The following is a 23,535-nucleotide window of genomic DNA, read 5'->3' as shown; positions in this document are numbered from 1 at the left end:
CCTAGTTACACCCTAGCACAGTGGTCTGAAACTCCTGGTTTATAGGCTGTATTAAGCCTGCAAGTCACATTCTGGCTTGCAAAGTTTTGTTTAATCCCTTTTAGAATCCAGCCAGAGTGAGGATATCCAACAATTGGAACATTTATTTACCTGCAAACTGCATTGAGAATGATGGCCAGGGTAGGCGTATGGAAGATGAATTATTAAGACTACTAACAGCTTGGATTAGATTAGAAAAATGTATGTTATTTATGTTTGTGTAGGATAAGATTAATGAACCAATCAATGCAAAAACACAGGTATTGAAACAAACAATATTTAAAATCAACCTGCGATAGAGCATGCTGGGAAATGGTTTTGAGTAGTTTTGAGAAAACATACATTTGTAATTTTACTCAACAAGCTTGTTCAAATTCAGCTCACTTTGAGCAGAGTTTGTTGATTCACCATACAACTGTAAGGCTGCAATAGCATTGTGTGTTTGCTCAACATTTGGGCATATAGCTGAACCAACATACAGTGTTGCCTTTCAAGGGCACACATGAATTAGTAATTCCACTCAACAAGTTTTTATACATTCATATCACTGTGAGTAAAGATTGTTGAGTGAATCAAAGTTCACACATTAGTTAAATTTCATGTCCTTCTGGGGTTTTTTCATTTTTTTACTGTGTAGGCTAACATATATTTTCTCTGAAGTGTGGGTGAAATTACACAGATTTCTATCCAAATTGAGAAAGTTCAGAAAGAATTCAAAAAGTACTCAATATGTATAATGTAATGATTGTGTTTAACATGCATTTTTAAGTCCTCTTTGCTCAATTCTGTTTCGCAGGGAAACTCTTATTTCATGCCATGAAATTGTTGTTGGATATGTTATCACTGATATGTTTTCTGGTTGATTTATATCCCAGATACACATTTTTTATCTGAAATAAATAACAATGTTTCCAGGCTGTCCAGTACAGTATTTCATATTCAATCTAAATGTAAATGTATCATGGGGAAATTAGTATGTTTGTTTTGTGGACGACAATTTCTAATGTTCGTTTTCTTTGGTCAAGTTGTACTCTACTCTCTCCAGATCAGTCTGAGAATAGACCAGTATTTTAAATCTTAAGCTACAAACTGGGGCCATTTTGACCCCAGGGGCATATTTTTGTTATTACGGCCCAAAGTTTGTTTATTAAATTCCTCAAATATTTTATGACTTTGTCAATCAACTTGTTCTTAATAAATCTAAATAATTGTTTAGTGTTTCTGTATCAATATGGACTATTTAAAAATGTAAGTAATTTGGGATAATTTTGACCTCAGCCAAAAACATATACTTCTGCCTATAGTAATTGGATAAATACCTTTATTTGAATCTAGGTTTCTCTGGAGACATAATAACAAGTTAACCATACCACCAGAGAGTGGAGGGGGACCTGTTAACCATACCACCAGAGAGTGGAGGGGGACCTGTTAACCATACCACCAGAGAGTGGAGGGGGACCTGTTAACCATACCACCAGAGGGTGGAGGGGGACCTGTTAACCATACCACCAGAGAGTGGAGGGGGACCTGTTAACCATACCACCAGAGAGTGGAGGGGGACCTGTTAACCATACCACCAGAGAGTGGAGGGGGACCTGTTAACCATACCACCAGAGAGTGGAGAGGGACCTGTTAACCATACCACCAGAGAGTGGAGGGGGACCTGTTAACCATACCACCAGAGAGTGGAGGGGGACCTGTTAACCATACCACCAGAGAGTGGAGGGGGACCTGTTAACCATACCACCAGAGAGTGGAGGGGGACCTGTTAACCATACCACCAGAGAGTGGAGGGGGACCTGTTAACCATACCACCAGAGAGTGGAGGGGGACCTGTTAACCATACCACCAGAGAGTGGAGGGGGACCTGTTAATCATACCACCAGAGAGTGGAGGGGGACCTGTTAACCATACCACCAGAGAGTGGAGGGGGACCTGTTAACCATACCACCAGAGGGTGGAGGGGGACCTGTGTCAGGGATTTTGACTAGATAGACAGATCATCTGCAGAGCTCCGCATGTACTCTCCTAAGATGTAACTTTTCTATACCATGCATCATATGACCGTGTTCAAAACCAAAATGACCTTATTTTTTATATATAACATTTGCCAAAGGTATACAAGGTCTGGCAATGGTATCAATACTTGATAGAACTGAAATACAGAACTCAGATAGGCTCTGAATCTACATAGAGAGCTGTATTGGTGTGTATATCCCCCGAAATGTAGTTATTTTAGGGCCTATGGTTATAAATGGTTATAACTAGGTAAGACCACATACATGCTTAGTTGTTGTTAAAACAGCTGATAAAAGTATGTCAATGCTATGAATACTTGGTAAAACTATAATACAGAAACCAGCTACCCTCTAAATGTACACATAGTGTTGTATTGGTGTGTATTCTCCAAAAAAATACTTATTCTACTGAAAATACGATATAAATACCAGAATTCCTATAATATCCTCCAATATTCTATATGTGCAACTTGGAAGTATATGTTTGGTGCTATATACTTTGGTTTGTAGTGACTTAGATGTGGGCATGCTTTTTGCTATAGTTTTGGTCATTGTCTCTCAGAATCACTTTTTGAAGTGAATTGAATCCTTTTTTGTCAATAAAATGAATTTAAAATGTTGCTTTACTGCCCCTTTAAAGTATGATAATTTTTACCACATGAATATGACACAATTAATATTTACTTAAAAATTCTGAAAACTAAATGATACTATAATTAAATTACGGTAAATTAGCTTTTTAGTACTAATGTGGATTGTACTATTGTGGAAAATTCTGAAAACTAAATGATACTATAATTAAATTACGGTAAATTAGCTTTTTAGTACTAATGTGGATTGTACTAATGTGGAAAAAGCTGCACATTTTATAAAGGAAAAATGCATATATATGTTTGACAGAATATGCTGATTAACTGTAATTTTGCTAAAATAACAGTCTATTCTGGTCATATTTTATTTCAGATAACATGTATCAAATGTTTTATGATGTTTTGATAAAACATAAGTTGATATTTTGCTGTGATTGATGCTTTTTCCAATAGTTTCTTCTTGGGGTCAAAATGACCCCAGTTGGTATACGATGTCTATCAAATATTATGCTGGTAGCTTGAGAATAAAATGAGCAGACATGCAATCTATCTATGAAAAGAAGTATGGCCACGGAAATTAAATGAAAATTCCAGTCTTGGCTGCAATTTATGTGAACATACACTATGTACTGTAGAACCTAAAAAGGTTATTCGGCTGTCCCGATAGGAGAACGCTTTGAAGAACCCTTTTTGGTTCCAGGTAGAACCCTTTTAGGATCCATGTAGAACCCTTTCCACAGAGGGAAAACATCACCATTGCTGACTTGTTTTCATCCTAACCAACTCACTTTTCAGTCTCAGTCAGGCCTTCTTTAATTTCCACCTTTCTATGAATAGAAAATGCATCTTTCCTTCCATAGCCGTCCTTTTCTTGTAGGCTAGGTTCTCTGTTCACTAGAAGCTCTCAGTACATCCTCAATCTCCTTTACACAGCTAGAGCCAAACCACCCCTGTCTAACTTGGTCACAACACTGTCCAGCTCATTCCCACCTACTGTACAGCTCTCAAGAACAGTAAACCCCTAGTGAAATCTGTGAATGTCTGGAATGAGGACAGTATAGAATCACTTAAGGGATGTTCTGTGTCCAGATTGGGACATTTTTCATGAGTTAGACATGCACAAGTTAGCAGAGGTTGTCACAGACTACATACATTTCTGTGTTGACTCTGATACCCCAAAAGACAAAAGGCATACCCAAACAACACACCCTACTTCACAAATGAGGTCAAGGACTGGAACAACTGCAAGAGGCAAGAAGCAAGAGGCAACCATTCAAAATCAAGGACAAACAACAACTGAAATGGGTGCAAAAGGAGCTCAACCAAATGCTCAGAGAGACAAGGAAACAACACATGGAATCAGTGGGAACAAATAGTTCCTTACAAAGAACAAAAAAAAATTGTGGGAATCGATGAGAACAATCACCAACATGAACCCTGCAAAATAAATCCTTGCACACACCAGATGAGCTGACCAAAGCCAATGAATTAAATGTTTTTTTTATACAAGGTTTGATGTACATGACTTCTCTGTTGAGTGTGATAATGTGATTGGCTCCATTGTTATTGATTATTGTGTTCATAGGTTGGAAATCAACCCTATAATTGTCACTAGAGTCTTCAAGCACACCTGTAAAAATAAGGCAAAAGATCATGGTGTGCGAGCTCCGTTCAGATGTGAACCCTGTGTTACATCCTTAGCAATTTGCCTATAAGAAAAGTTGTGAGACAAGATGATGCAATCAACACCATAGTGCATCTCATTGTTAAGCATCTGGAAAACCCCAAGGCCTATGCTACACTGTTATTTCATGATTTCAGTTCAGCGTTTAACACAATACAGCCACATGTCCTACTCAGACAGTTAAAGCAGACAGGTGTTAACCCCTGTATCATAAGGTGGAACCACTCATTCCTGACTAGCTGTACTCAACAGGTTAGTGTTAACAGTATCCTCTCTGAGGCTAGAGACATTAGCACAGGGGCCCGCAGGGTTGTGGGAGTTCACCCATCTTATTCATACTGTACACAATTGAATACACTAGCAGTAATCCTAATAACTATATTGTCACGTTTTCTGATGACACCGCCATCCTTGGTCTGATGTATAAAGATGCTGATACTATCGTGTACAGGTCAGAAATTCAAAGGTTTGTCAAGTGGTGTGATGAACACTATCGTATCCTCAATGTAAAGAAAACAGAGGAGATGGTGTTTGACCCCAAATCTGTTGCCAACCACCTGCCTGTGGTTGTCCACAATGCTAACATAGCACAGCTTAGTTCCTACAAGTAGCTGGGTGCACACATGGACAATGTACTGAACTGGAAGGTCCAAGTAAAGTGTCTGCTGCAGAGTGCAACAGTGCCTCCACTTCCTAAGAAGACTCAGGGTTTAGGGATTTGACCAGAAAATAATGTAAAACCTACTCTGGCAATAGAGTTATTTTTTCAGAGTTGTGTAAGCTCAATTTAGTGTTGATATTTAACTCTGCTTCATTGGGTTTCACTCTGTACAGTATTAATTCAAAATAATTATTTTTAATCTCTGCAGTGTTGTTCAGTATTCTAGAGTTAATTATTTAGAGTAATGTTTACTCTCAAATCAATCGCAAGAGTTAATTCAACTCCTATATAGTTAAACAACACTATTTTGGGGTTTATATGGTTCCATTTGAGGTGTAAGGGTGTAAAGTCTAATTTGCATATTTCCTAATGTGTCATATTATGGTGGCTAGCAAAAAGGGAGGATGTCCAGCAATTTTACATCACCTACAACTTACATTCAGAATCTATGTCAGCGCAAGGCAGAGCGTACTGTTGCTAGAGGCTACCTACATCATGTAATCTGAAACAGCCTTCTCAGTAATGGATGCCATAAACCCAAACACTTTCAGATTAGTTTAAGAAAATGCATGTTACATATCATTGAGTAGCATTAGATCAAAAACAATCAATGTACACGCGAAAACACATATTGAAACAAACCATTTGTAAAAATCTACCTGCAACAGAGCATGCTGAGAAATATGACAATGACGCCCCTCCCACATCTGTAGATACTCCGTAGTTTTAACTCCCTGTCTCTGGTTACTCTTAAAGGAGTTCAAAATATACAGTCCCAATTAACTCCAGTTATCAGCACTAACTCCAGGGAACGTATCACTCTGTTGAGGGTTAAGATAACTTCAGTAGAGTCAATTTAATTCTACATTTCACCTCTCCTTGATTTACTGTGTAAGTGTGTAGGTCTACTTCTACATTGTGGACTGACGCTTTGTGGACTTCTGCACTTTTGGATTGACGCTATTGGCCCAAAACTCTACTTAAAAATGTAATTTTGTGAGTGGGTGGTTTCTGAAAAGTGGACAGAGTTAACAAGTCTTGACAGAGTCCAGATATAATGGAACACCATTACCTCCTTGGATACAGGCCAGATTGTCCAATCCCAAATCAGAATTCTCCACTAAAAGCTAATATTTGTTCATTAAATGGCTCTAAATATTTTGAGTGAAGACTGATGTTTCGGTCAAGAGGTACTGCCAGTCACATTTTAAAATGTTTGCTTTACCACTAATGAACACAGCGCAAAGATGTTCAGAGAACCAGGAAAGAGCCAAATGGAAATGCAGACAAAGCGTATGAGGATGGTTAATGTGAGTGGGACTCTGAGGCAGACCAAGCCAGGGAAGATATCTATAATTGCATGCACTCGTCTCTCTACGCACCATTGCTAGTTAAAGGCCCACTATTGCTCCAACAACCACTTATCTGTCCTGGTTTCTTATGTAAAGAGATCAGAGTACATTGGACTGGCAGACTTGATAGACTGAAGAACATGCAGCAGGGGCATTTGAGCTGTAGAGCCTTCAGCAGACCACGTTGGTGACGTTGATGTGTAGCAACCTGATGCTCTTTATCTACACCTGTTTGTCATTGCGTTTAGCATATTTTCTGGATCGGTGACATTCATATTTTTCCACATTGGTTCTAACAATGACAATAAGGCAGTTATTGTTGGTCTGTTCCTTAAGGCCATGTTGGTCTTCACTGGCGATGGTGTCCTAGACTGCTACAGTGTGTCCGACAGACAGAGAGAGAGAGAGAGCGAGAGAGAGAAAATGGGAGACTCCTATCTCTTCCTGGTAATGGTTTCTTATATTGGCTTTGACCAGAAAAGTGCAGGAAAAAATGAAACCGCAGTCTCCTTTTAAACTAGGCTCCAGTGAAGATGGGAGGCAAGGAAGGAGTGAGGGAAAGAAGGACAGAACGAGGGAGGAGAGAAGTGTGTTCCAGGAACACCCTGACCCCCCCACTCCCACTGCTTGAGTGCCCCCTCTCCACACACACATCCACACGTTCATCTCTCCACACACACATCAACACGATCATCTCTCCTCATCTAACCCCATCCCCTCCACATCTTTTCTCCCTTTTTTTAATCTACAATGATGTTCCCTGTCTCTCTTTTTTTCCCTTTTCTGCATCAAAATGATAATCTGACACATTATTCCCCCTGTCTTTCATTCTCCTGTTCCTCTTCTCCAGGGCACAGTATTGTCATTAGCACATTGAATATTAACAATGGGACCACATCCTCTCCTGCTGTACAGTATCAGACTCAGCTCTGTTCTCAGGGTGCTAGTGTCGCTCCTCTTTCTTTGTCCATGCCATATGCCACCATCTCTACACCTACCTGCAGTGGTGGCCCACTGTGTCACAGTCTTTGTCTACTTTCTTGCTGGTACTCTCTGTTTCAGACATAGTTCCAGCCCCCTGAGATCACTGAGCACTGCTGTAACTATTGTTCTGTGATGACATAATATGATGACTTATTTTTAATTTGTTGTATTTTACCCCCTTATTTTCCCCAATTTCGATCTTGTCTCATTGCTGCAACTCCCCAACTGTCTCGGGGGGGCAAAGGTCGAGTCATGCGTCCTCCGAAACATGAACCGCCAAACTGTGCTTCTTAACACCGGCCCGCACCAATGTGTTGGAGGAAACCCCGTTCAACTGACGACCAAGGTCAACCTGCAAGCGTCCTGCCCGCCACAAAGAGTCGCTAAAGCGCGATGAGCCAAGTAAAGCCAAACCCTCCCCTAACCTGGATGACGCTGGGCCAATTGTGCGCCACCCAATGGGACTCCCGATCACGGCCGGTTGTGACACAGCCTGGGAACGAACCCGGGTCGGTAATGACGCCTCTAGCACTGCGATGCAGTGCCTCAGACCGCTGCACCACTATGGAGGCCCTGCTATGCTGACTGTTTCATTCTCATCCATTTCATTATATTGCATTACGTTGACCTTAGGCCTAGTCATTCATTGTTTATGTGAATCTACAGCAGAGAGACTCCAAATTCCACAGTGTGTTTCTGACCTGGAGAGAACACACACACACACACACACACACACACACACACGGAAAAGAAAAGGCCCTGCTGTAGACGTGTTTGGCCCATTAGGACTGATAGTGTCTTCATGGTATACCCACTACTGCTAACAGTGTCTGGTGATGTGCAGCACACTCTGCTCTGTTCTCCTATTACTCAGCATAATAAACAGAACGGAAGGCATTAACATTGCTTTAAAACGAGTTCAGACAATCCTGGATGACAAACAAATGTAGTTATATTAGTTTGGATTCTGTGAGACAATCCATTAACTATATACACTACTGTACTCATGTTGTAGGTTTTATATCACAAAAATAAAAAAAAATAAGTTCAAAGAATTCCTGCTAATGTGGCTGGCTGAATGGTAATTGGGCTGAAGAGTCACAAAGCTGTGAGTCAGTCCATTGGGTTCACATTTTTACTAAGTCACAATTCCAGACAGAACATCGGCTTGAATGACAAATCAAACACCAGAATGAAACGAAAATCACAGAAAACAATTCGAAAAATTATTTTAAATGATTGAGGATAAAACTCACTGCCGTACCGAGCGAGGAGAGTAGAGGAGTATCCCATTTGAAGACGAGGGGTAACATGACATGGTGAGGACCCAGCACAAACACAGAAAAACACCTCAACCTTCCACCCTCATCATCCTCACTAGCATCCCTTGACATTCGTCCTACACTGAATCTGCACCCCACTCATCTCCTCAATTTCTTTGGAACACTTGACCTTTTCTATGGCTCCACCCTGTGGTCATTTATGAGAGGTGCAGGACTCTAGACGACAGCAATGGGAACAGAATTTACACACAGAAACAGTAAGCAGCCTCAAACGATAAAGGGAGAGGAGAGATAGCAGGCAGAGAGGCAATAGAGAGAGGTCAATTTGAGAGTAATCATATCTGATGATCCCTGTACCAACTGTACTGTCTTCTACAGAGAATATCCTTTTCATCTTTTAAGTGGGCTCCATTCATTTCTATAGGGAAATAATATGTCACTCAGTTCCAGTGTTGCTATGCTGCACAGACACTGTGCCCCAGCACTCATCCACTGAGCGTTACATCATCCGGATTATCTTCATGTATCATCCGATAAAAGGCCCTCCAGAAATCCATAGAGGTCAGTAGATCCCTGACAATGTATCTCCGCAGCACGCATTCACATCCTCCGGTAACTTTCTTCTGCCTCTTCACAGTTCAGACAGGACAGAACAGCAGTAAGCCTCTCCTGGTAACATCCCTCTCGCAGTGCAGAGTCCCTCGTCAGCTCCACTCACAGTCTAAAGGGAGAGTCTGACCTTGACCCTTAGCAGAGGTCAGAGACGTAGTCAAAGTCTTTGAAGCAGTCCTGGTCCTTGCGGGAGAGGGTGCGGCGTTCGCGGGGCGGCGTGAGGGCGGGGGTCTCGGCGGTGAACTCCTCGTCAAAGTTGCTGACGTCCTCCCTCCCCCTGATGTTGGGGACGAACGGGGGCGGGAGCCGCCTCTGCAGCAGCGCTTCCCAGTCCATACTCTGAGAGGGGGAACAGAGAGACCGGATTGGTTCATAGAATCATCTATGCAGCTGAAAACAGCAGCCCGTGACGTGACAGTATCACATAGAGTTGGAGCAGATGCTGGAGCTATTTAACAGGCTCACTGATTACATAACAAGAGTTTAATCAGTGGTTTATAAGGAATGTTAACTAATGACATGTGTGTCTGTGTTTGAGGGAGAGAGAAAGAGAGAAAGAGAGCGAGAGAGAGGGAACTTGAGAGAGAGAAAGAGAGCGAGAGAGAGGGAACTTGAGAGAGAGAAAGAGAGCGAGAGAGAGGGAACTTGAGAGAGAGAAAGAGAGCGAGAGAGAGGGAACTTGAGAGAGAGAAAGAGAGCGAGAGAGAGGGAACTTGAGAGAGAGAAAGAGAGCGAGAGAGAGGGAACTTGAGAGAGAGAAAGAGAGCGAGAGAGAGGGAACTTGAGAGAGAGAAAGAGAGCGAGAGAGAGGGAACTTGAGAGAGAGAAAGAGAGCGAGAGAGAGGGAACTTGAGAGAGAGAAAGAGAGCGAGAGAGAGGGAACTTGAGAGAGAGAAAGAGAGCGAGAGAGAGGGAACTTGAGAGAGAGAAAGAGAGCGAGAGAGAGGGAACTTGAGAGAGAGAAAGAGAGCGAGAGAGAGGGAACTTGAGAGAGACTCACCCTAAAGAGAGGCTGTTTCTTGACCTCATCAGCATCTTTCTCACCAGAGCCTAGGCGCCGCTCCGGGTTCCTCCTCAACAACTGGCAACAGAAAACAACAAACACCTCAACCCAGACATAACAACTCACATCACAGACCCAACATCAGCTAGCAACACACACAGATGGCAAACAGCTGAAAAAACATCAGAAACACTTTCACAGAAAACCCACTGACTGAAAACTAGAAGCAAAATGGCTCCACCATTACAGTTACCAAACTGACCATGTCAATCAATGAGATTCTCTCTTGCTCCATTGGTGATTGGTGGGATGTGAATGTTGGGGGAGGAGCTTACCCGTCTCATGATGGCGATGGCCTCTGTGGAGAGGAAGCGAGGGTAGCGCACCTCGTCATTCACTATGCTGTCAAACACCTCCTCTTCATCATCACCTGGGAATGGAGACTGACACACACATAGACCACACTGTCACGCTCACAGCCACCCATTTAACCTATTATGGCGTCCCGGTGATGTGGCCGGGGAATGCCACTGTTTGGAGTGTAAGCCACACCCCACAACCAGCATGTTTAGGCTGCAGCAAGCTAGGCTGCAGTGCCAAGCCCCACACCTGAAGCCACTCAGCCTCGTTAGGCTGCAATACACCTGGGGCATATAAGGTGCACGTTCAGTTCAGCACGAGAAGAGGAGCTACTGGCTGAATGCTGCAGGCTGAGTGTTACAGACATTTGGGAAAAGCTCCTGGCTGGATGCTGACGGCTGAGCTCTATAGACATTTGTTTGAAGCCCATGGACATTGTGAAGCTGGGTAGCAGCCCAGCTAGTTTTAAGTTCAGTTAAGCCCTGTGTGGGAGAGTGTTGTGTTTTCAGTTACAGTTTGAGAACTATCTTTGTGACCATTTTATTTTGAATAAATATGCCAGCTTGGCTTAAGTTGTGCCTCTGTGTTGGACTTCTGTCATTATTACTCATCATTGCCATCCAACCAGCCATGCCTAGTGAGTCGTTACACTATATTAGTTCATGTAACATATGGCTCAAACACACACCACTTCATGTAATATAGACTAAAGTGCTGTATTACCATAAAGGCTTATAGTATATATTACTGGCTTAAAGTATATAGTTCTTTAAAGGTGAGGGCTTAACTCATTAAAGGGATTCTCTGGTACTTTTGTATACTTTTTAGCCAGTAGTTCTGAAAGTGGTCCCCTGAAATTGCCCCTCTCTCGCTCTGCTATGGGTGCATCTTGCTAGCTGTCACTCATATGGCGAGGGGCTGAAGCTCATTGGTTGAACTCGATTTTGCTAGGGGCTGGACCATGTGAGGGGAAAATGGTGTAGCACAGCTTCCAGAACTAGGGATTTCGTGGCTAATTGATTTAAGACAGTAATTCTCCTAATTAATTATGCATGTATGAACTACACATTGACACATCCAGCCCAAAGCTGGAGGTTTAAAATATACTTTAATAGTCGCCAAAGTTCCAGAGCATGTCTAAATAATAAGGCTAGATATGTATGAGGTCATATTTATATAATTCTCTGAAGAGGTTTTTAGAGTCAAGTCTCTTACCTCTCCCACCAGCATCTCATACACCAGTACTCCCAGGCCCCACCAGTCCACTGCCCTGGTGTAGGAGGTGTCTGTCAGAATCTCTGGAGCCAGGAACTCAGGAGTACCACAGAATGTACTGGTCCTGTCCCCATAGCCCATACCTGGGGAAGTAGAGAGAGATCAGGAATGAGAAGGGAAGAAAAGAGAAGCAGTGAGAGAGAGGTTGTTGTGAGAGAAAAACAGAGAGAGGAAGGAGAGCGAGAGACACAAACTGTGTCAGAAATATAGAAAAACATGAGCACATTAGCAAAAAGAGGCTTCAATAAAAAAGACTCAAAAGTACTCCAAACTACAACCGCTATGACCTTGCATCCTTACAGAGCTCTGGAGACATGATGAATAAGTTATAGAGAACATACCCTCTTTGCAGAGCCCGAAGTCTGCGATCTTCACATAGCCCTGTGTATCCAGCAACAAGTTATCGAGTTTAAGGTCCCTGAGGAGTAGGGATGAAGATTCATTCAAAATTGATGAGTACTCTGAGGATGAAGGGGTAGGAGGATGAGAGGGTGCCTGTCTTTCATGTCTACCCAGAATACTCACCGGTACACAATCTTATGGTCATGAAGAAACTGCAGGCCCAAAACCACACAGGCAGCGTAGAACCTGCAGGACGAACAGACAAACAGACTCACACACAAATAGTCAAGACATACACACACGACAGTAACAGCAGAGCGTGGATGTATATGAGTACGCATACAGTACACAACCATATGAACACAAATATACATATCTCAAAGCATGCCTGCTCCTCCCCCATGTTCCGTTACACATTCAGTAGAACACACCAACACACAGCGGTACCCACACGGCTCGGGGCTCTGTAAAGACGTCTGTGTGGATGTGCATCATGAGGTCACCCCCAGCTGTGTACTCCATGACGAAGCACACGTGTTCTGGGGTCTGGAAACATGCAAACAGGTTGACCAGGAAGGGATGGTGGGAGCTGTTCACCGTCTCAAAAATACGCTTCTCACACATCAGACTGAGGAGAGGGAGAGAGGAGAGGGAGAGAGGAGAAGGAGAGAGGAGAGGGAGAGAGGAGAAGGAGAGAGGAGAGGGAGAGAGGAGAGGGAGAGAGGAGAGAATGATAGAAGACAACAGGAAAGAGAGGCAATTGTCTAATGTCAAGTACAGTATGTAAACACACAGTTAACTTGTACAGTGTATATGTTTGCCATGGTTTGTTGCTGATCAGTTTTGTGTTGACAATCATTTTGTGGCACACTGTATATAAAACTAGACAATCCAGTCATAGTAATTTCACCATGATGGAGGTCATATATTGTCAGAGAGAGGCATGATATAGTTGGCCTTTGTTCTGTCTTGGCCTGTGTTGCATTCTAGTGTTGATCCATACCTGTCCACTTCGTCCCGCGCCACAATGTCTCCCTTCTTCAGGGCTTTGATAGCGTACACACTGCCTGTCCTCTTGTACTCTGACAACAACACCTGGAAAACACCAGTGGTTCATCTGAATCTCTACCTAAATCCTCTGGATGGACAACCTCCTAACAAAGGGAGGATATTTGAAATGTGAGGACACATACTTTGCCAAAGTGTCCCCTGCCCAGCACAGCGATCAGCTTGAAGTCCTGCAGACACAGAGGGCCTTTGCTCTGTCTAATACCAGGACACAAAGAAAATAATAATGATCACAATCACTGAAATAGCGTTTACTTTACCATGTTGAATGGTCATCTGCTAGCTGAAGAAACAGGATGCAGTATTATCTGTTTTGTGCCGACCTAGCACTTCTATAGAGAGCATGTTGCTGTGTTACATGTCTCCGTGGCTACAGTAACGTGTTATGGAGGAGGTCAGGTCATGTGGCCATATTGTGAGTGGGTGTGTTTCCCCAGCATCATACTGTGGGGGCCATATTGTGAGAGGATGTACTCAGGTGTGAGTGTGAAGACACACTGTGCCAACTCTGCATGGTGCTGTACCTGCGCAGGGAACTCGTGGATAGGGTTCTGGTTGGCCGCTCATGGGCGAGGTCCGGAGGGGACAAGGGCTCGATCACAGGCTGTTCCTGAGAGTGAGAGAAAGAGAGAGAGATATAAAGAGGGAAGAGGGATAGATAGAGAGAATGAGGAAGAAGGTGAGAGAGGGAGAAGGAAAAACAGAGACAGGGCAACAGTAATTTTGTCCCTCATCATTATTAGTAGCCAGTTGCCTGCTGGCTGGCTGCTCAATCCCCTCTCCTCTTCCTCGTTCCCTCGTTACTGTTAATTAGTTCTCTAAAAACACCAAAGTAACTAATCCAGTAATCCCCCAGCCCCACTGACCATACCATCTGTTACCAAGGCCCTCCCTTCCTCCGCATCTCTCTCCCTCTCCCTCCCTCTGTCCCTCTCTCTCTGTCCTCTCATGACAATCATGTTTTTTTTACACACTGGGAATCTAATACAGATTGGGCTTTGATCGAATTAAAGCTCCTTCAATCCAATTTGGTCTAATTAGTTTGGATTTCTCCCTTTCCCCTCTTATTGTTACCTCTCTCCTCTCCTTCCTCCCAGGCCCTGCTCTGTCTAGCTCCAGATTCATCCTAGGCTAATAGTCCAATATGACTGAACCACTGTTTTCTAGTCAAAGGCTTTCTGGAGGGAATGGCCAAAGGGAATGTGATACTACAGAGATGGCTATCAGATGATTATCACTCCATTGCCACATCCTCCCTCTCTCCTTCCCTCATCCTCCCATCCCTCTCTTCATCCCTTCCTTCTCTTCTTCTCACCAGGTGGGGTGTGTCAACAACGTCTCTCCTGATCTCAGGTCTCGGAGGAGAGTCGCTCTCCAGAGTCAGCTTCTCCACTGAGATCTCCCTACGACACACACAGAAACACCCGTCAACAGTTTCCCATGTACAGTATATGTTGTGCTTGCTGTCTGAAGCATTAAAGAGGTGTGAGAAAGGGTATCTCTGTGTGTGTGTGTGTACAGTACCCAGAATGTGAGCATGAGTGTGTGTGTGTACAGTACCCAGAATGTGAGCGTGAGTGTGTGTGTGTGTACAGTACCCAGAATGTGAGCGTGAGTGTGTGTGTGTACAGTACCCAGAATGTGAGCGTGAGTGTGTGTGTGTACAGTACCTAGAATGTGAGCGTGAGTGTGTGTGTGTACAGTACCCAGAATGTGAGCGTGAGTGTGTGTGTGTACAGTACCCAGAATGTGAGCGTGAGTGTGTGTGTGTACAGTACCCAGAATGTGAGCGTGAGTGTGTGTGTGTGTACAGTACCCAGAATGTGAGCGTGAGTGTGTGTGTGTGTGTACAGTACCCAGAATGTGAGCGTGAGTGTGTGTGTGTGTACAGTACCCAGAATGTGAGCGTGAGTGTGTGTGTGTGTACAGTACCCAGAATGTGAGCGTGAGTGTGTGTGTGTGTACAGTACCCAGAATGTGAGCGTGAGTGTGTGTGTGTACAGTACCCAGAATGTGAGCGTGAGTGTGTGTGTGTACAGTACCCAGAATGTGAGCGTGAGTGTGTGTGTGGGGTGTACCCAGAATGTGAGCGTGAGTGTGTGTGTGTGGGGTGTACCCAGAATGTGAGCGTGAGTGTGTGTGTGTACAGTACCCAGAATGTGAGCGTGAGTGTGTGTGTGGGGTGTACCCAGAATGTGAGCGTGAGTGTGTGTGTGTACAGTACCCAGAATGTGAGCGTGAGTGTGTGTGTGTACAGTACCCAGAATGTGAGCGTGAGTGTGTGTGTGTACAGTACCCAGAATGTGAGCGGGAGTGTGTGTGTGTACAGTACCCAGAATGTGAGCGTGAGTGTGTGTGTGTGTACAGTACCCAGAATGTGAGCGTGAGTGTGTGTGTACAGTACCCAGAATGTGAGCGTGAGTGTGTGTGTGTACAGTACCCAGAATGTGAGCGTGAGTGTGTGTGTACAGTACCCAGAATGTGAGCGTGAGTGTGTACAGTACCCAGAATGTGAGCGTGAGTGTGTGTGTGTGTACAGTACCCAGAATGTGAGCGTGAGTGTGTGTGTGTACAGTACCCAGAATGTGAGCGTGAGTGTGTGTGTGTACAGTACCCAGAATGTGAGCGTGAGTGTGTGTGTGTACAGTACCCAGAATGTGAGCGGGAGTGTGTGTGTGTGTACAGTACCCAGAATGTGAGCGTGAGTGTGTGTGTGTACAGTACCCAGAATGTGAGCGGGAGTGTGTGTGTGTACAGTACCCAGAATGTGAGCGTGAGTGTGTGTGTGTACAGTACCCAGAATGTGAGCGGGAGTGTGTGTGTGTACAGTACCCAGAATGTGAGCGGGAGTGTGTGTGTGTACAGTACCCAGAATGTGAGCGTGAGTGTGTGTGTGTACAGTACCCAGAATGTGAGCGTGAGTGTGTGTGTGTACAGTACCCAGAATGTGAGCGTGAGTGTGTGTGTGGGGTGTAGCTGGGAACGTTGTTTCCAGTAGGGATGGTGTTCCTCAGTAGGCGGACCCAGGTGGCGATGTCAACATTCATCTGACGAGCACGCAGGAACGATTTACCTGCAACATACCCAACACACACACACAACATAAACACAAGGCAATAAGATATACTGATAAACACAAATCCCCCTGAAATGCAATCTATCCTCTTCACGCAGAAACTTTTAACATGGTTTACTCAATCCATTAGGACTGCCCAGATTGCACTAAAGAAGTTTCAACCCTGACACACTCAAGTTGTCATACTCCAAAGCATTAAACCACCTAAACCCATCAGATGAATCCACAGCACTGCTAATTCCAACACTAGATGGCAATACAGAGCACAGAGATACAAAGTTACAAAGTGGGTTCTGGGTGGAGGTTGCATGTAGTCACATATCTAGGACCTCCCCCAATCCTAAAGTGACCCATTAGGGGTGAAACACTAAACTGACTGTAGATCAGTGTCTAGGGGGCAACTCCATGCTACTCAGTGGGGAAGCAGTGGGGCGTCAGTGAGATGATGCAGGTGTGAGCCCTATAGCGATGCTGGGATACATGGAGCCAGGCTTGGCAGCTGCTGACAACATAAAGAACAAGATGGGGCTTTATCTAAGAGTTTACACATACTAACACAACACACTGTTCTGAGAAAAACTTATCTTACCATGCTGTTTGGAGAAAACCTTTTGTCTCTGCAGTCTTGGGCCTCTCTCTATGACTGGGTTGAAGAACATTACCTGAAATACACATATCAGTGGAGACTCCTCAGAGGAGAAAGGGGGGGACCATCCTCCTCAGTGAATTTAATAAAAAGAAAAAAAAAGTGAAACATCTAAAAAAGTTATCCTTTTTAGAGAAAACTATACTACATATATTCACGTAACCACATAATTGATTAAAACACACTGCTTTCCAATGGTCTACAGTAGCTTCAACAGCACTCTGTAGGGTAGCACCATAGTCTAGCCGGTAGTTTCCACCCTCTGGGTACATTGACTTCAATATAAAACCTAGGAGGCTCATGGTTCTCACCACATTCCATAGACTTACACAGTAATTATGACAACATCCAGAGGACGTCCTCCAACCTATCAGAGCTCTTGCAACATGAACTGCAAGATAATTAATCTAGTAAAGCATAAACTTCAGCTAGCTAGCACTGCAGTGCTTAAAACAAATGTAATGAGTAGTTGACTCAGAGGGAAAAAAATTGAACAAATACATTTCTTAAAAAATGAAGAAGCAAGAAAGAGATATTTCATATTTTTTTCACTTTCACTTACTTAGCTAGCGAACGCAGCTAGCTAGTTTAGTCTACTTAAACACCCGGCTCAAACAGAGAGGGATGCCATGTTCGCTAGCTGGCTATGGAGATCCAACACTGGAACTCTTCCAAGTCAAGGTAAGCTTTTGGTTTTATTCATTTACTGCCACCGGTGCCCGCCGGTGTAACTGTTAAACTGCTTGCTGACTACACTGTATGTAGTGGGTTAACTAACGCGTTAGTTTTAGTAGCTATGTTGACTATGATGTTAGCTAATAATGGTGACAATGATGTAGGCTGTGTGTAGCGGTTATGATATGAAGGTTTGGCTCAGAAAATATATTTTATATTTGAGATTCTTCAAAGCAGCCACCCTTTGCCTTGAGGACAGCTTTGCACACTCTTGGCATCCTCTCAACCAGATTCACCTGGAATGCTTTTCCAACAGTCTTGAAGGAGTTCCCATATATGCTGAGCACTTGGCTGCTTTTCTTCACTCTGCGGTCCGACTCATCCCAAACCATCTCAATTTGGTTGAGGTCGGGGGATTGTGGAGGCCAGGTCATCTGATGCAGCACTCCATCACTCTCCTTGGTAAAATTTTGCCCTTACACTGCCTGGAGGTGTGTTGGTTCATTGTCCTGTTGAAAAAGAAATTATATTCCCACTAAGTGCAAACCATATGAGATGGCGTATTGCTGCAGAATGCTGTGGTAGCCATGCTGGTTAAGTGTGTTTAGAATTCTAAATAAATCACTGACAGTGTCACCAGCAAAGCACCCCCACACCATAAAACCTCCATGCTTTACGGTGGGAAATACACATGAGGAGATCATCCGTTCACCCACACCGAGTCTCACAAAGACACGGCGGTTGGAACCAAAAATGTCTAATTTGGACTCCAGACCAAAGGACAAATTTCCACCGGTCTAATGTCCATTGCTCATGTTTCTTAGTAAGCAAGACTCTTCTTCTTATTGGTGTTCTTTAGTAGTGGTTTCTTTGCAGCAATTCACCATGAAGGCCTGATCCACGTAGTCCCCTCTGAAGAGTTCATGTTGAGATGTGTCTGTTACTTGAACTCTGTGAAGCATTTATTTGGGCTGCAATTTCTGAGGCTGGTAACTCTAATGAACTTATCCTCTGCAGCAGAGGTAACTCTGGGTCTTCCTTTCCTGTGGCGGTCCTCATGAGAGCCAGTTTCATCATAGCGCTTTATGTTTTTTGCGACTGCACTTGAATAAACTTTCAAAGTTCTTGAAATTATCCATATTGACTGACCATGTCTTAAAGTTATGATGGACTGTCGTTTCTCTTTGCTTATTTGAGCTGTTCTTGACATAATTTGAACTTGGTCTTTTACCAAATAGGGCTATCTTCTGTATACCACCCCTACCTTGACACAACACAACTGATTGGCTCAAACGCATTAAGAAGGAAACAAATTCCACAACTTAACTTTTAACAAAATGCATTCCAGGTGCATTCCAGGTGACTACCTCATGAAGCTGGTTGAGAGAATTCCAAGAGTGTGCAAAGCTGTCATCGAGGCAAACGGTGGTTACTAAAAACTAAAATATATTTTTATTTGTTTAACCCTTTTTTGCTTACTACATGATTCCATATGTTATTTCATAGATTTGATGTCTTCATTATTATTCTACAATGTAGAAAATAGTCAAAATAAAGAAAAGCCCTTGAATGAGTAGGTGTATCAAAACTTTTGACTGGTACTGTATAGTTCAGTATTGAGCAGGGATGTATGTGTTGGTGCGTGTGTGTGCATGTTCGCATGTCTCTGTCTGTGTATGCGTGCATGTGTGTATGTGCGTGTGTATACACGTGTGTATTCATGGCGGGGTGTGTGTACCTCTGCCAGCAGCAGGCCCTGAGGCTCCAGCTCCAGCTGAACTTTGTGTCTCTGGTTGTCCAGGAAGTCCTCCAGCTTCAGGTACTTGAGAGCACACAGGGAGCGGTAGTCCCTCCAGTACACTGCTATCTCCATCTCCCTGGACTGGGACGAAACACAGGTCAACACACATACTGTTTCATCCATAGCTGTACATACACTTCTTTTCACGCTCTCTCAATTCTCAATGTGCCTCTCTCGCTCTCAATTCAATGCAAGGGGCTTTATTGGCATGGGAAACATATGTTAACATTCTCTCTCTGTGTGTGTTGTGTTAGTGTAATGTAATATCTTACTCTCTCCAGTTCTACAGTGAATGTCTGGTCCCAGGCCTGCTCTCCCACTGTCTTCCAGCACGTCTGTCCCACCACTGTGTTCTCCAGCTTCAACACCGCACTCACCGCCGCTGTTCAACACAATACCATAACACATGTTTAGAAACTCACTACACAACACAAATGGACAGATATATGAACCCCCTCCACACACACACACTTACAGGAGAGTTCGTCGGTCTTGCCGGGGATCCTGAGGCTCATGCTGCTGGTGCTGCGGCTGTAGAGACCACTGAGTTTGAAGGAGCGTCCGTCCCCTGGGCTGTAGCAAGGCAAGACCACCGGGGTTCCTCTACTGCGCCCCGGGACCACCTCCAACACCCCCACACAGCCCAGCAGACGCACCTGCAGGGTACCTAGGAGCGAGAGAGAGAGAGATGATATGTGATGTTTGAGTAGAAGTGAGAGAATCATACCTGGTCAGTGATAGGGTATAGAGAGGCTGTAAGAGTCAGTAATAAACTATAGAGAGGCTGTAAGAGTCAGTGATAGGGAATAGAGAGGCTGTAAGAGTCAGTGATAGGGTTTAGAGAGGCTGTAAGAGTCAGTAATAAACTATAGAGAGGCTGTAAGAGTCAGTGATAGGGAATAGAGACGCTGTAAGAGTCAGTGATAGGGTATAGAGAAGCTGTAAGAGTCAGTGATAGGGTATAGAGAGGCTGTAAGAGTCAGTGATAGGGTTTAGAGAGGCTGTAAGAGTCAGTGATAGGGTATAGAGAGACTGTAAGAGTCAGTGATAGGGTATAGAGAGGCTGTAAGAGTCAGTGATAGGGTATAGAGAGGCTGTAAGAGTCAGTGATAGGGTTTAGAGAGGCTGTAAGAGTCAGTGATAGGGTTTAGAGAGGCTGTAAGAGTCAGTGATAGGGTTTAGAGAGGCTGTAAGAGTCAGTGATAGGGTTTAGAGAGGCTGTAAGAGTCAGTGATAGGGTATAGAGAGGCTGTAAGAGTCAGTGATAAACTATAGAGAGGCTGTAAGAGTCAGTGATAGGGTTTAGAGAGGCTGTAAGAGTCAGTGATAGGGTATAGAGAGGCTGTAAGAGTCAGTGATAGGGTATAGAGAGGCTGTAAGAGTCAGTGATAGGGTTTAGAGAGGCTGTAAGAGTCAGTGATAGGGTTTAGAGAGGCTGTAAGAGTCAGTGATAGGGTATAGAGAGGCTGTAAGAGTCAGTGATAGGGTTTAGAGAGGCTGTAAGAGTCAGTGATAGGGTTTAGAGAGGCTGTAAGAGTCAGTGATAGGGTATAGAGAGGCTGTAAGAGTCAGTGATAAACTATAGAGAGGCTGTAAGAGTCAGTGATAAACTATAGAGAGGCTGTAAGAGTCAGTGATAGGGTTTAGAGAGGCTGTAAGAGTCAGTGATAGGGTATAGAGAGGCTGTAAGAGTCAGTGATAGGGTATAGAGAGGCTGTAAGAGTCAGTGATAGGGTATAGAGAGGCTGTAAGAGTCAGTGATAGGGTATAGAGAGGCTGTAAGAGTCAGTGATAGGGTTTAGAGAGGCTGTAAGAGTCAGTGATAGGGTATAGAGAGGCTGTAAGAGTCAGTGATAGGGTTTAGAGAGGCTGTAAGAGTCAGTGATAGGGTATAGAGAGGCTGTAAGAGTCAGTGATAGGGTATAGAGAGGCTGTAAGAGTCAGTGATAGGGTATAGAGAGGCTGTAAGAGTCAGTGATAGGGTTTAGAGAGGCTGTAAGAGTCAGTGATAGGGTTTAGAGAGGCTGTAAGAGTCAGTGATAGGGTATAGAGAGGCTGTAAGAGTCAGTGATAGGGTATAGAGAGGCTGTAAGAGTCAGTGATAGGGTTTAGAGAGGCTGTAAGAGTCAGTGATAGGGTTTAGAGAGGCTGTAAGAGTCAGTGATAGGGTTTAGAGAGGCTGTAAGAGTCAGTGATAGGGTATAGAGAGACTGTAAGAGTCAGTGATGGGGTTTAGAGAGGCTGTAAGAGTCAGTGATAGGGTTTAGAGAGGCTGTAAGAGTCAGTGATAGGGTATAGAGAGGCTGTAAGAGTCAGTGATAGGGTATAGAGAGACTGTAAGAGTCAGTGATAGGGTATAGAGAGGCTGTAAGAGTCAGTGATAATGTATAGAGAGGCTGTAAGAGTCAGTGATAGGGTATAGAGAGGCTGTAAGAGTCAGTGAGAGTCAGTGAGTGTTTAATTGCTATATTGTAATTACTTCGCCACCATGGCCTATTTATTGCCTTAACTTACCTCATTTGCACTCACTGTATATAGACTTTTTGTTTTATTTTGTTCTACTGTATTATTGACTGTATGTTTTGTTTATTCCATGTGTAACTCTATGTTGTTGTATGTGTCGAATTGCTATGCTTTATCTTGGCCAGGTCGCAGTTGCAAATGAGAACTTGTTCTCAACTAGCCTACCTGGTTAAATTAAGGTGAAATAAATACAAATAAATAAATAAAAATTGCAGACTGATTGGTGACTGATTGGCGACACCTGTGAATAGGGGAGAAGGAAAGAAAATACAGACAGGATACACACACAGGATACCTGTATCCGTAACAGTCAGTGATAGGGTTTAGAGAGGCTGTAAGAGTCAGTGATAGGGTTTAGAGAGGCTGTAAGAGTCAGTGATAGGGTTTAGAGAGGCTGTAAGAGTCAGTGATGGGGTTTAGAGAGGCTGTAAGAGTCAGTGATGGGGTTTAGAGAGGCTGTAAGAGTCAGTGATAGGGTTTAGAGAGGCTGTAAGAGTCAGTGATAGGGTATAGAGAGGCTGTAAGAGTCAGTGATAGGGTTTAGAGAGGCTGTAAGAGTCAGTGATAGGGTTTAGAGAGGCTGTAAGAGTCAGTGATAGGGTATAGAGAGGCTGTAAGAGTCAGTGATAGGGTATAGAGAGGCTGTAAGAGTCAGTGATAGGGTATAGAGAGGCTGTAAGAGTCAGTGATAGGGTTTAGAGAGGCTGTAAGAGTCAGTGATGGGGTATAGAGAGGCTGTAAGAGTCAGTGATAGGGTTTAGAGAGGCTGTAAGAGTCAGTGATAGGGTATAGAGAGGCTGTAAGAGTCAGTGATAGGGTATAGAGAGGCTGTAAGAGTCAGTGATAGGGTTTAGAGAGGCTGTAAGAGTCAGTGATAGGGTTTAGAGAGGCTGTAAGAGTCAGTGATAGGGTTTAGAGAGGCTGTAAGAGTCAGTGATAGGGTATAGAGAGGCTGTAAGAGTCAGTGATAGGGTTTAGAGAGGCTGTAAGAGTCAGTGATAGGGTATAGAGAGGCTGTAAGAGTCAGTGATATGGTATAGAGAGGCTGTAAGAGTCAGTGATGGGGTATAGAGAGGCTGTAAGAGTCAGTGATAGGGTTTAGAGAGGCTGTAAGAGTCAGTGATAGGGTTTAGAGAGGCTGTAAGAGTCAGTGATAGGGTATAGAGAGGCTGTAAGAGTCAGTGATGGGGTATAGAGAGGCTGTAAGAGTCAGTGATAGGGTTTAGAGAGGCTGTAAGAGTCAGTGATAGGGTATAGAGATGCTGTAAGAGTCAGTGATGGGCTTTAGAGAGGCTGTAAGAGTCAGTGATAGGGTTTAGAGAGGCTGTAAGAGTCAGTGATAGGGTATAGAGAGGCTGTAAGAGTCAGTGATAGGGTTTAGAGAGGCTGTAAGAGTCAGTGATAGGGTATAGAGAGGCTGTAAGAGTCAGTGATAGGGTATAGAGAGGCTGTAAGAGTCAGTGAAAGGGTATAGAGAAGCTGTAAGAGTCAGTGATAGGGTATAGAGAAGCTGTAGGAGTCAGTGATAGGGTATAGAGAAGCT

The 23,535-nt window shown here is 43.8% G+C and overlaps 1 protein-coding gene across 4 annotated transcripts in view; it reads right to left on the bottom strand.

Moving 5' to 3' along the window:
- Positions 1–8,449: 8,449 nt before the first annotated feature.
- Positions 8,450–23,535, bottom strand: part of LOC106601340 (serine/threonine-protein kinase N2) — a 42,657-nt gene continuing 27,571 nt past the window's right edge. For 3 of the 4 annotated variants that reach the window (XM_014193475.2, XM_045716127.1, XM_014193473.2), the window contains exons 8-23: positions 19,945–20,136; positions 19,742–19,851; positions 19,407–19,550; positions 16,937–17,009; positions 16,212–16,344; positions 14,587–14,674; positions 13,796–13,881; positions 13,397–13,469; positions 13,207–13,298; positions 12,655–12,831; positions 12,387–12,449; positions 12,203–12,279; positions 11,802–11,944; positions 10,562–10,669; positions 10,224–10,304; positions 8,450–9,562 (exon numbers count right to left, since the gene is read on the bottom strand). In XM_014193475.2, coding sequence (XP_014048950.1) covers positions 9,359–9,562; positions 10,224–10,304; positions 10,562–10,669; positions 11,802–11,944; positions 12,203–12,279; positions 12,387–12,449; positions 12,655–12,831; positions 13,207–13,298; positions 13,397–13,469; positions 13,796–13,881; positions 14,587–14,674; positions 16,212–16,344; positions 16,937–17,009; positions 19,407–19,550; positions 19,742–19,851; positions 19,945–20,136 — 1,844 coding nt within the window. In that variant the 3' untranslated portion in view covers positions 8,450–9,358. Of the gene's footprint in view, positions 9,563–10,223; positions 10,305–10,561; positions 10,670–11,801; positions 11,945–12,202; positions 12,280–12,386; positions 12,450–12,634; positions 12,832–13,206; positions 13,299–13,396; positions 13,470–13,795; positions 13,882–14,586; positions 14,675–16,211; positions 16,345–16,936; positions 17,010–19,406; positions 19,551–19,741; positions 19,852–19,944; positions 20,137–23,535 lie in introns of those variants that run through there. The other variant, XR_006769400.1, reaches the window with a different exon arrangement.

The sequence above is a fragment of the Salmo salar genome, chromosome ssa03, assembly GCF_905237065.1.
Source record: "Salmo salar chromosome ssa03, Ssal_v3.1, whole genome shotgun sequence".
Taxonomy (NCBI): Eukaryota; Metazoa; Chordata; class Actinopteri; order Salmoniformes; family Salmonidae; genus Salmo; species Salmo salar.
This window is presented reverse-complemented; position numbering and strand designations above follow the sequence as displayed.